Source organism: Tamandua tetradactyla, chromosome 10 (assembly GCF_023851605.1).
Source record: "Tamandua tetradactyla isolate mTamTet1 chromosome 10, mTamTet1.pri, whole genome shotgun sequence".
Classification (NCBI taxonomy): domain Eukaryota; kingdom Metazoa; phylum Chordata; class Mammalia; order Pilosa; family Myrmecophagidae; genus Tamandua; species Tamandua tetradactyla.
The window spans coordinates 2,602,611-2,614,235 of NC_135336.1; the positions used below are offsets into that span (position 1 = coordinate 2,602,611).

Below are 11,625 nucleotides of genomic sequence, written 5' to 3' on the forward strand. Positions count from 1 at the left end.
CCCAGGAAACCCAATCCTTGGGCATTTGGGTTCCGCTCCACGAGCCAAGAGTTCCGCCTGATTAAGCGCTAACCTTCGTTGACAAGAGTCCTTATTTACTTCATTAAAATGTATTTCTTCCACATCTGTCTCCCCTGACTCACATTCCCTGCAAGCAGGAACCAGGACCTACTCCTCAGTACATACCCACCACTGAGCGTGCAAGTGTGAATGTTGTGGTATGAAGGTTTGTCCAGAAAAGCAATATTTATGCCCACTAGCCCAGGCTTCTGTGTTGAGAACACGTGTTCTTGCCTGTCTCTGTTGCATGCCCTCGCCCCTCCAGCCTCCCCTCAAAGCCTTCCAGGTGCTCAAAACAGTTTGGGAAGAAAGGAATGTTTCATCAATTTTCGAACTCCTTAACTGAAGGAGCTGGTCAAACTGAAAATATGAAAGGGGACAGTGATGAGCCGGGAAGAATCTGGTGTGACTCTCGGTTTGTGTCAGGGTGCGGAAGATACCGCTTTCCAAGCCGGAGGAGTCTCAGAAGAGCGCTCGGCAGAGGACGGAAATTCCACGTGTTTGTGTTGAGCAACCGCAAGTGGTGGGCGGAGACACTGGGGCCCCGCCTCCCACATCCTACCATTCCGATTGGCCACGTGAGGCCCCCCCCCAGCCCCGCCCAAAGGTGACGGCCGGCCGGGTGTCCGCGCTACAAGCATGGCCTCTCCAGGACCCCCGCCGCCCTTCGCGGAGTTACCGGAGCGGAACTGCTGGTACAGAGAGGTCCAGTACTGGGACCAGCGCTACCAGGACGCGGCCGACTCTGCCCCCTACGAGTGGTTCGGGGACTTCTCTTCCTTCCGTTCCCTCCTGGAGCCGGAGCTGCGGCCCGAGGACCGGATCCTCGTGCTAGGTGGGTAGTTTCGGCTCAGCCCAGCCGGTTTGGAATTGGCTGGACCCGACTTGGCCCGACCTGGCCCCATTTGCTTTCTTCCCGCTTCTCCACCCTTCTTGGAGGACGCCCCAGTTCGGAACCAAGATCTAGTACCATCAGAATCTCGGCCAGATTTAACCCGGGCAGATAGACAAGAAATTCTCGGTCCGAGTATCCCCTGGATAAAGATAGTTCCTTTGGGTCAGAGCGTGATGAGTGACCCAGGATCCTCTTCTGGACCCTCAGAAGAGAGCCTTGGGCACTGGAATGTTCAAGGGACTGGTTCAAGTCCCAGACGCTAATTGCTGTATGATTTTAGAGCCCATTCGGAGCTTCAGAGTCTTCATCTCTAGAAATGGGAGTGCGGACTCAGATCGGATAAGGCAGTTGCAGGCACCTAGAATACAGTGCCTAGCACTCTTTTTATGCCGGTGGGCGCCGGAACCGTTGTCACTTAGAGTTGTCATCTCAGCGCTCTCGGAGCCCTAACTGCAACTCGGTCCTCTGCGCGTTGTAATGAGGGAGAACAGCGTCCCCTGAGGCCAGAGAGAAGATTGCAGTCGAGCTTGGCGCAATTCCCCCAGCAGCAGTGCGGGGTCCGAGGTCCAGTTGCTTGCTTGGCATTCTCCCCAACTGCCAGCCCTGGAGGCTCTAGTGAGGTTTGATTGAACAACCTCCGATTATAGTTTGTATATTGTCCTATATAAAAGCCTTTACTATATATGTGTTAAACTGAAATATTCCATATATGTGACATCTATAATACAGTATATGTAAGGTATAAATAATAAATCGAATACATGTGTATACCTTAGTTTGAGAAATAGAACATTCCTAGGTCTGGAGTGGAAGTATAACCTAGTGGTTAAGAATGGGGACTCTGGAGGCAGCTTATTATGTTAGAATCTTGGTTCAGTTGACACTGGTTGTGGGAATTCTGCACAAAATACTTACATTTCTGTGTCTGTTTTCTCGGCCTTAAAAAATGAGTACCTATCTGTTGGGCTGCTGAGATGATTAAATGAGAATGAAAGATACCTAGAACAATGTCTGGCAAATAAAAAGCCCTATGTATATTCAAGGCTTTCTTTGTGGTTCTTCCCAGAACCCTTTTCCCCCAAAGGTAAACACTCTCTAGAATTTGTTGCTTATAAAGATTGCATTAATCTATAGATTTACCGTTGACTTACATTTTTTCAAACTTTAGCATGCATCAAATCACTCAGAAAGCTGGACCCCTCCCCAAGATTCTAATTCCAAGAATAGTCCAAGGTGGGGCTCAGGATCTGTATTTTGACAGCCTCCCCAGCTGATTCTCAGAGTAACCTTGCCTTAAAATTTGCTTGACTGGGAGGTGTCCTTTTCTGGAAAGAAAGTGAGAACAGTATAAAAATCAAAAAGGAAAACCTTCCAGGCAGGGTCTCCAAGATCCTAGAACAGGACCCACAACCTGGAGAGTACCCTGTGTTTCATTCTGCCCCCATAAACATTAGTTAAATACCTAGTAGGCACAAGGGACTGTGCTGAGCACTTTCTAACTTACCTCTAGATAATCCCTAGAGATAAGTGATATGTATTAAGAGACTTACTAAGGGCAGGTGAACTTTTTCTGAAAAGGGTCAGATAATAAATATTTTACACTTTGCAGTTCACATAGTCTTTGTCACAGCTGCTCAGCTCTACTGTGGCAGCGCGAGACAAGCCACAGACAACACATAAATGATGAGCATGGCTGTGTTCCAATAAAACTTTATACAAAAATAGGTGGTGAGCTGGGTTTGGTCCATCCTTGCTCTAAGTCATTGTCTTAGGTTGGGTTCCTCAAAAGCAAATCCTGAGATGAGTCATGTGTCAGTCGCTTATTAGGACAGTGCTCCCAAGAGAGATTGGTAAGGAAGAGGGGGGAAGCAGAACAGAGAAGAGGAAGAGGCAAAGCAAGATTCCCATTACTGGCAACATCTCCCTGAAGCGAGAATTGGCCTGAAGAGTCACTAATGCAGGCCTTTAGGAATAAATGCACATGAAAACCTAGGATCATACCAAAAAGAAAAGGTTAAAAAGGAGTCCACGGGAATCTGGGTAGAGCACTAACAGTGTCCACTGCAGTCATGCAGGGAGTAAAGGGTGCAGTGAGGATGCCTTCTGACTCCAGAGCTTCCATTTCTTCTGCTGCACCAGACAGATAAGTGTAAGTAGCACAGAGAGACATCCAGAACTGTTGAACTGGTAAGATGATCACATTGTGAATTACAGCCTTATGTCATACTGTTATAACTAAAGATGAAATGTCATCACTGAAGGTGAGTGGCCTCTAGAAAACTGAGAGGCAATTTAGCATAGTGGGGTTAAAGCCCTGGCTCTGGAGTAAGATACGCCTGGGTCCAAATCCCAACTCTACCACTGACTGTGTGACCTTGGGAAAATTCCTCTTCCTTTTGGACAGGCTCAATTTCCCCAGCTAAAAAATTGGGATGATAGTAATAGTATCTTCTATATGGAATTACTGTGAGAACAAATTCAGAAATTTCTTATAAAGTGCTTAGCATAGGACTTGCTATTCTATAACTGTTAAGCAATTATTATTATTAAAATGGGAATCAGACATTATGGGGACTTAAAGAAATTGGAATATATACTGTAAACTTTACACTTAAATTTCTTGAACTTGATAATACACTTAAGGTGATTACATAAGTGAATATCCTTGTCTGTAGGAAATGTACATGAAGTATTAAGTGTTCAAGGAACATGAACAATGCTCTCATATGTACAGAAAATAGTTAGATAATAGATTAATAGATGGAGTGATGGGTGGATGGAAGGATGGAAGGAAAGAAAGATAGATAGATATGGCAAATGTGGCAAAATGGCAAGATTGGAGAATCCTACTTGGGCACAGAGGGGTATATTGGAGTTCTCTGTATGGGATTTGTATTATTTTTGCAATAATAAGTACAATTTGAAGTTAAGTTTCTCTCGGAGTACAAAGTGCCCTGTCCAAGGACTTGTGTGTCTGGTCCCTATGGCTAAAATATCCTTATATCTCCATTTCTTCTTCTTTGTTTGGCTCCATGCTCTGTAGGAATCTTCTGATCATAATTTGGCTTCTCACTTATATTTCCTATGAGAAGGGAATGACCAGAGGATTCGGCTGTCCAGCCTCCATGATATCTATTTTTTTCCTGTTATGAATTAATAAACTGATGTCCTCGCTTATAGCCTGACAGCTTAAAAGATGTCAGTCTTTTAGCGTTGGGTTAGCATTCACATAGCTCTGGGCCCACTTGATGCATTCCTGGATCTGGACCAGTTCTCCAGGACTCTGCTGCCCTAAGACCTGACCTAGAAGGCAGTGTCCTTCCCAAGCCCCTCTTTAGTTGCTGGCCCTATTAATCACTGAGACAGCAAAGAAATTCTTGCTTTTTTTCCTTTCATCTTTGGCTAAATTCTCTTGGAAGATGGTCTCCAGCATCAGCAGGAACAAGGGAAGGAGATCTGGCTTTGTCCAGTGAGGCAGAGCTCTGCAAGCATATGAGGTCAGGTATAATGGTGGTGAAGGGAATTGAGGGTCAGTGAACCCAGTGGGATTTCAGCCTGAAACTGAGCTAGGGTCTCCTGTGAGCCATGCGCCCCACCCCCACCCCAGCCCCGCATAGCATGTCTTCCAGAGATTATAGGGGCTCCAATGTGGAAAATGATGTTAGATTTTCCCAGGTGAAATGATGTGCTCTCTGAGCTGCAGGGCCTGAAGAACACAGGAAGGGGCAGCTGAGGATCAGCCAACCTTTGAGTGCCCTGCCCAGGTGCCAAGCCCTGCCAGATTAGGGCTATCCCAGCAGCTGATCCTGTAATCCTTTTAGGGAGGCAAATGGGGATTAAAGACAACTTATTCTCCAGAGCTGGGGATCTCCATATAAGCACCACCAAGAATTGTCATGCAGCCCCTTCTCAGGCTGAGCCCAACAACAGAAGGGCCTGAAAGTGGCCAGATGATCTAAGGAGGTCATGCCCATTTGACTACGGATCCACCTCACTACTCTAATCTCTACTTCTTCTGTGGCTTCTTTGGGACTGCTTTCTAGGCACTTCTCAGCATAGTGTGTGATTCTTCAAGACTGCTTGGCTGACCCATTTTAGGTGGTTTTAGGGGCCCTCCTGTAGGCTCCCATGGCCTGTCCCTATCAAAGAACTCATCAGGCTACATGACAGTTGCCTGATTACATAGCTCTTTCCCACTGAAACATGAGCTCCTTGAGGCCAGGGACTCTGATTATATATATATATAGTGCTCAATAATAGCATTAAGGAATTATAAGGGATCAATTCTAATGTGTGTCCCCACCTAGTTTCTCCTTCACTTCTTAATTCTGCCTTGGAAATCAAAGTAAGATAACTTAACTGGAAGCTTCCCAGGGATGATATCTTCAGAGGTTCCCTGAAAGGTTAGGGATTAGTAATAAATTGCTGTCCTACTGATACCGATATCATCCCCATTCTGAGTATGAGGAAATAGACCCAAAGTTGACTAAGGATGTCAGAGCAGTGACCTTTGAACCCAAGTTCAGAGCTCCTTCACTATTCTTCACCTGTTTTGGTTTATTAATTTAGTGTACAAATCCTGCATATAGGCTAGCTATTATAATTTCATTTTTCTGAATAGGAAATCTAAGTTCCGAGTATTTGAACAACTTGCCTTAGTTCACACAGCTGGGAATGGCAGGGGAAGGATTTGAACCCAGGTCTGTGTGACTCTAAGGCTCAGGCCCTTTTCTATACCGCTCTGCTTCCTCCTCAGTACGGGAAGGTCTGGAATGAGAGGAAATGGGACCAGGAGTGGATGGATGGTTGGGTTATTGAGAACTAAAGCTAACCTTGCCCTTTTGCCACCCACTCAGGCTGTGGGAACAGTGCCTTGAGCTATGAGCTGTTCCTCAGGGGCTTCCCTGATGTGACCAGTGTGGACTACTCGTCAGTAGTGGTTGCGGCCATGAGGGCTCGCTATGCCCATGTGCCCACACTGCGCTGGGAGACCATGGATGTTCGGGCACTGGACTTCCCAAGTGGCTCCTTCGATGTGGTGCTCGAGAAGGGTACACTGGACGCCCTGCTGGCTGGAGAACAGGACCCCTGGACTGTGTCCTCTGAAGGTATCCACACTGTGGACCAGGTGCTGAATGAGGTGAGGGTGAAACAAGAGAGGAGGGTGGACTGAGAGGCAGGAATAACAGGTTGAGGTTTCTGGAAATTGAAAGAAGTCAGAAACCAGAAGAAGGCATAGCTTAGACCAGGTGGTGGGTCTAAGCTTCCATGAAGGAAGGAAAGGATTAAGCTAGGTCAGGATTTGAGGGGACATACGTTGATGATTGGCTACTGGGTTGCCATACTATAGGAATGAGGTAGCAGCCAGGTACCAGACGTGTGACACAGACTGGAAGGGTCAGCAGTTGACAAGAAAGCAGTGCCCCCTGCACCTGACATCGCCCCCATGCTCCAACCTGTCTAGAATATAGCTCTACTCCCATGGAATGACCAGGGGACAGGGAAGGGTCTTATTCTACTGCCATGGAAAGCCCAGGGCCACTGGATGTAGGGTAGTACCTGAGGTTTGACCAGGAGGGCATCTGGGGCAGTACTGACCTTTGAGGACGTGGAGATGGACTCCTTGCTGATGACTTCTCTGTCTGCCTTGCAGGTAAGCCGAGTTCTGGTCCCTGGGGGCCGGTTCATCTCACTCACCTCTGCTGCCCCCCACTTTCGGACCAGACACTATGCCCAAGTCCATTATGGCTGGTCCTTGAGGCACGCAACCTACAGCAGCGGTTTCCACTTCCACCTCTACCTCATGCACAAGGGCAGAGAGTTAAGTGTGGCCCAGCTGGCTCAGGGGGCCCAGATCCTCGCACCTCCCAGAACTTCCACCTCACCCTCCTTCCTCCAGGACTCAGATCATGAGGACTTCCTAAGTGCCATTCAGCTGTGAGGTCAGAACCACGGTCTTCCAGCTCTCCCTGCTTTTCTGCCCAGGGCTTCTCAGGTAGTTGGAATTCCTGATTCAGGGCTTCAGGTTGGGCCCAAAATACTCAGATCCCGGGGGCCTCATACCTAAGATAAAGTTGGTAGGTGCAAACCCACATGAACAAATTGTGCCCGAGCAAAAATGTTTTCCAAATACTACGTTCTGAACTTCCCTCTTGGGTTCCTCAAATCTCTCCTGGGTTCCCCCACCCCCTTCTCCACCACACTGCACCCAGCAGTGAGCCATCCCTGGGGGCAAAGCTCAGCACAATGCCCCTGCATCTCTGGGACCCGTTACTAAGACTCACCTGATCTGGATTTATCCACCAGCGCCTGCAGACTTTGAATCCAGATTGCTTTGTATTTCTGATCACAGCCCCAACTCTGGTGGCCTGTTCTATTTAAGTTGTATGTATGCCCAGAGAGGCCGCATTGTAATAACGTATCCAGGCCAGGCTGGCCAGTCTGTGTTCATTTGGCAACCCTCCTGCACCAGCCACATGTACCTGAGATTCCCAAATACCTGCTCCCCTCCCCAGTAGGGGCTCAGTCATTTAGGTCTGGCTCCTGAGCAGACTGAAGCAGTAGCTGTGGCCACGTGCGCGCACACACACACACACAGGGAGGTCTGTATTTATTCACACACTCCTGGTACAGTGAGGATGGAGGAACATTTACAAAGGACATCCCTGGACTGAAAACATCTCCAGGGCCACAGGTATCATCCAGAGGTGCAGAGCAGTTCCCATTTGGGTTCCCAAGGGCAGGATACTGGGGTCCAAGGTAAAATCAGATCTAGGCCCTTGGAAGGTGATACCTTGGGGTATGGGATCATCTTGGGGTCAGGCCTGGGCAGACTGGCCATGTGGTTGGTTTCCATGTTGGGAGTTTGTCCCACCCCAGCCTCAACACCGTCCTATCCGCCAGGCGCAGAAGAGCGTGGCCGAGACCGTGGGGGAAGGGCAGGAACCATGAGCAGAGCCAGTAAACAAAGAGTCGGATATAAAAATACAAATGTGCTGAGGAAGTCCCTTAGAAAGAGGCTGAGGATGGGGTCACGCCAGACTGGGTTTGGGGATGAAGAGCAGCCCAGAGGGCTGGACTCAGGTAGATGGGAAGCTCATGCAAATAACGCAGCCAAAACATCCCTGGCGGCGCTCGCGGTCCGACGCGGGCGGGCTGCCGGGTCTGCAGACAAGACCGGCCGGAGGGGGGCGGGGCAGGGGAGCCGTGCGGGAGGGGGCGGGCTGAGGACCGCGGGTTTCCGTGTCCGTTCCGGTGTGCTGGGTGGGACTGCGGCCCGAGGTTCTAAAGTGCATGAGCGCGGTGGCGGGCTCCCAGCGGGTTCGCGCCGCCGCTACCGCCGTCGCCGTGGTGCTGAAGCGGACAGCTCCGGGGCGCTGGGCGGTGGCGGCGCGGCCCTGCAGCCCCCGCCCGCGGGCGCCTGGGCCGAGGAGGGGGTCGCGGGCCGCTGCATCGCCGGCCCGCGCTCCTGACCGCTGCGGGGCTGGGTCCGGAGCCCGCCACCCGAGCCGGCGCGTCTACACTCCGGACGGCGGCTTCTCCCCCATTCCCTTCAGCACGTCGTCTATCCGGTCATCCTCGATCACCACTGCGCAGGGAGAAAGCGCGTCAGCCGCGCGGCCTCGGAGGGCGGCGGGGAGAAGGGGTCCCGGGTCCTCGCGCCCCGCGCAGCTCCTGCCCAGGACCCCAGCGACGCCCCCCTGACATCCGTGTCACGGAATGCTCTACCCTGCTGAGAGCCCGCTGCTAAGCCTAGATCCCACAGACCCCCGCCCCTCTTCAGGGTGGAACGCCCCTCTTCCAAAGGCTCCCGCCGTCCAGCCTCCCAGCCCAAATCCACCCGCTGCCTGAACCTTCCTCCATTTGAGTTCATCTGAATCCTCTGGCTCTTGGGATTCTCCCGCCCGCCCCAGCCCTCACTTCATCAGAATTCCCCCCTCGCCCGTGCTCAAACGGAGTCTCAACCAGTCCAACCCCTTTCTCAACCTCTTGCTGCTAGAACCCCTCTTCCGATCCTAGCACCAACAAAATCCCGTCCCCATGCAAACAACCGGGACAACTCAAGCTCTCGGCCCCCTGCCCTCTTTCCAACCGAACGACCCCACCACCACCACCCGAAGATTCTCTGTAACATCCCCTGACTCAGTGCTTGATTCCGAAGAAACGGCCAGTCGCCCCACGTTCCCACTTCCAGGCAGCCCCAAATGCCCCAGCGGCCCCTCCCCCTCGCCCAGGTCCCACGGCTCTGCTTCCAGAGGCAGCGAGCATCGAATCCGGGACACTGTGGTCCCGGGAGAGGGAAAGAGGGGGACACAACATTGCGGCGAGGATCCCCCCCACTCATGGCCAAGCCCGGGTCGGCTGCGCTGGTCTGCGGCAGGAGCTGCGGGCGCTGGGCGGGGAACGGCGGAGGGCTGAGCACCCGCGGAGGGTTTCTGGGTCAGGCGGCCACTCGAAGCCCTGACCCTGTACCTCGCTTGGCTCGGCCGATCTGGCCCAGCTTGGGGGGTCGCTTGGCCTGGTTGCCAGCGAAGAAGGAGTTGGTGTCCTGCAGGCGGCAGCTGAAGGATAGGTCGGAGCCCTCGGAGTCGGCGCCGAAACGGCCCATCTTGTCCTCGCTGTAGGGCAGGATTTCGGACATGGCGGGCGCGGGGCTGGCGCGGGACTGCGGCGGGCGGCGGGCTGGCTGCCACACCGGCCCTAGCTCAGCCGGGGAGCCGGCGGAAGGATGAAGTCATGCAGCATCCGGGGCTGCGGTGGCAAGCGCGGCCTCCTCCCCCGCCTCCGCCTCCCCGGCCGCTGGGCAGGCGGCGGCAACGGCGGCGGGGACCCGGTGGGGGCGGTGCGCGGGGGCGGGGGGGGGCGGCCGCGGCTCGAGCCGAATGACGATGAGAGTCCGACTGCGGCAGAGCGCGGCGGGCGGCGGAGGCGGGGCTGGCACCGGCAGGAGAGAGGCGGGGCCGGGGGCCGGCGCTGACCCAGCTTGGGGAAGGGGAAGGAGAGGTGGGGGGGTCGTCTGCACAGTGGCGGGAATGGGAAACTGGGGGATTTGGGGGCCTGTACCGGCAAGCGAGGCGAGATCTGGCGGAGAGAGGCAGAACCTGGGGGGCTGGGATGAAGGTCCGGCTCTGAGGCTGAGAGTCGGGACAGGGGACCAAGAGGGGAGGGGTGGGTCCCAAAGGCGGGCCCCTTGGCCCACACGTGGAGGGGTGACTTGGGAACGCTGCGCGGAGAGTAGCGGAGGACTGAAGGAAGCCGCAGGGCGCGGGAAGAGCTCAGGCTACCGGGTCGGGTTCCCGCCGTCGGCGTGCTCTTGTGTCGGGCTTGCTCTGCCTATCTTGAACTCTCCCTGGCTCTCCGCGGGTCTGTGTGTCTTGATCTTTTGTGTCTGTCCCTGCCTGGCTCGATGTCAGTCTGCCTCTGTGTCTGTCTCTCTCCGTCTCTGTGCCCCATGTTTCTTTATGTGTCAGGGTCTTTGTCTACGTTTATCTCTAAGCGTGTCTGCCTTTGTGTCTCTGATCCATACTTGGCCCCTGTATCTGTGTGTCACTGTATTTCTGTCGCCTGAATTTTTGTGTATCTCGGTCTCTCCTAGAGGGGTCCAAAGAACTGGGCCCACCCAGCGCGCGCCTGGGCGAACGCCCCCGCTGGGTTGCTGGCGTCGAAAAAGGGGCTGAAGGCCGAGCCCTCCGGCTCCCACGGCAGCCGATTCTCGCGCTGCCGGTGCAGTGTAGGAGGAAAGAACAGCGCGTCGCGGGGAAACCCGGAGCGCCTGAGGACGCCGCGCGCGCCGGTGTGAGTCCGGAGGGAGAGGAGCGCGCCTCCCGCCCTAGCTGCGGGAGATCACGAGACTGTTCTCGCGGCCTGGGTGGGGACACGCCCTCTCCTCCCTGCCTCTCCCCTGGCGGTCCGCTGTAGCGTCACCTGCTGAGACTGGCGCAATCCCTGGCCTGGGCGGGGGCGCGGTGGGGGGTGGGAGAAGTATTTCTCACGCTCGGTAGCAGTGACTACAGCGCTGAAGAGGATGATAATCATTCAGCCCACATCCCAAGTGGAGAGGTCTCCACCGTCCCTGAAGCACTTTCCCATATCTTCCGTCCAAATCACACAGCTATCAAGTCTACCTAGGTCTTCGTCGGCCGTCTGTCTCGCAGGTCTGCGTCGCTGCTCAGTCTCTTTACCCCGACAACTCCTCAATGAATGCAAGGTTCTGGGACATAGAGGCGAATGCAAATGGTGGCTGCCCTCAGGGAACTGGATGGTAACAGGTATCAGAAGATCTCACTCAATAAAAAATGTGGATTATAAATAAGCAGAAAGCTTTAAAAATGTATATTAAATATAAATAAACAATAGGGGAAACAGATGTTAAATAAATTGGGTAGAGGGAAATACTAGTGGTCAATGAGAGGAGGGATAAGTAGGATATGGTATGTATGAGTTTGTTCTTTGTTCTTTTTATTTCTTTTTCTGGAGTGATGTAAATGTTCTGAGAAATTATAATGGGATGGATATACAACTATGTGATGATATTGTGAGCCATTGATTGCACACCAAGTATGGAATGTTCATATGTTAAGAATGTTCATGTTGAATGTTGATAGATTTTATTAATAAAATTTTTTTTAATATAAAAGAGTATCTCACTCAAGGCCCCAAGCCTGGGAGCC

At 52.7% G+C, this 11,625-nt stretch overlaps 2 protein-coding genes and 1 long non-coding RNA gene across 3 annotated transcripts; 1 reads left to right on the forward strand and 2 right to left on the reverse strand.

The window, feature by feature from the left end:
• The first annotated feature begins 666 nt into the window (after positions 1-666).
• On the forward strand, positions 667-8,157 carry EEF1AKMT4 (EEF1A lysine methyltransferase 4). Its single transcript, XM_077117737.1, has 3 exons — positions 667-895; positions 5,812-6,095; positions 6,609-8,157. The coding sequence occupies exons 1-3, from the start codon at positions 700-702 to the stop codon at positions 6,894-6,896; spliced, it is 768 nt and encodes a 255-aa protein (XP_076973852.1). The 5' UTR covers positions 667-699; the 3' UTR covers positions 6,897-8,157.
• On the reverse strand, positions 5,554-8,158 carry LOC143648147 (uncharacterized). Its single transcript, XR_013158417.1, has 3 exons — positions 7,240-8,158; positions 6,841-7,018; positions 5,554-6,751 (listed from the first exon to the last, which is right to left on the reverse strand). It is a non-coding gene; the product is annotated as an uncharacterized LOC143648147 (long non-coding RNA).
• A 222-nt stretch (positions 8,159-8,380) lies between these two features.
• Positions 8,381-9,726, reverse strand: CAMK2N2 (calcium/calmodulin dependent protein kinase II inhibitor 2). The gene is made up of 2 exons (XM_077117738.1): positions 9,428-9,726; positions 8,381-8,543 (listed from the first exon to the last, which is right to left on the reverse strand). The coding sequence occupies exons 1-2, from the start codon at positions 9,594-9,596 to the stop codon at positions 8,473-8,475; spliced, it is 240 nt and encodes a 79-aa protein (XP_076973853.1). The 5' UTR covers positions 9,597-9,726; the 3' UTR covers positions 8,381-8,472.
• Positions 9,727-11,625: the final 1,899 nt, after the last annotated feature.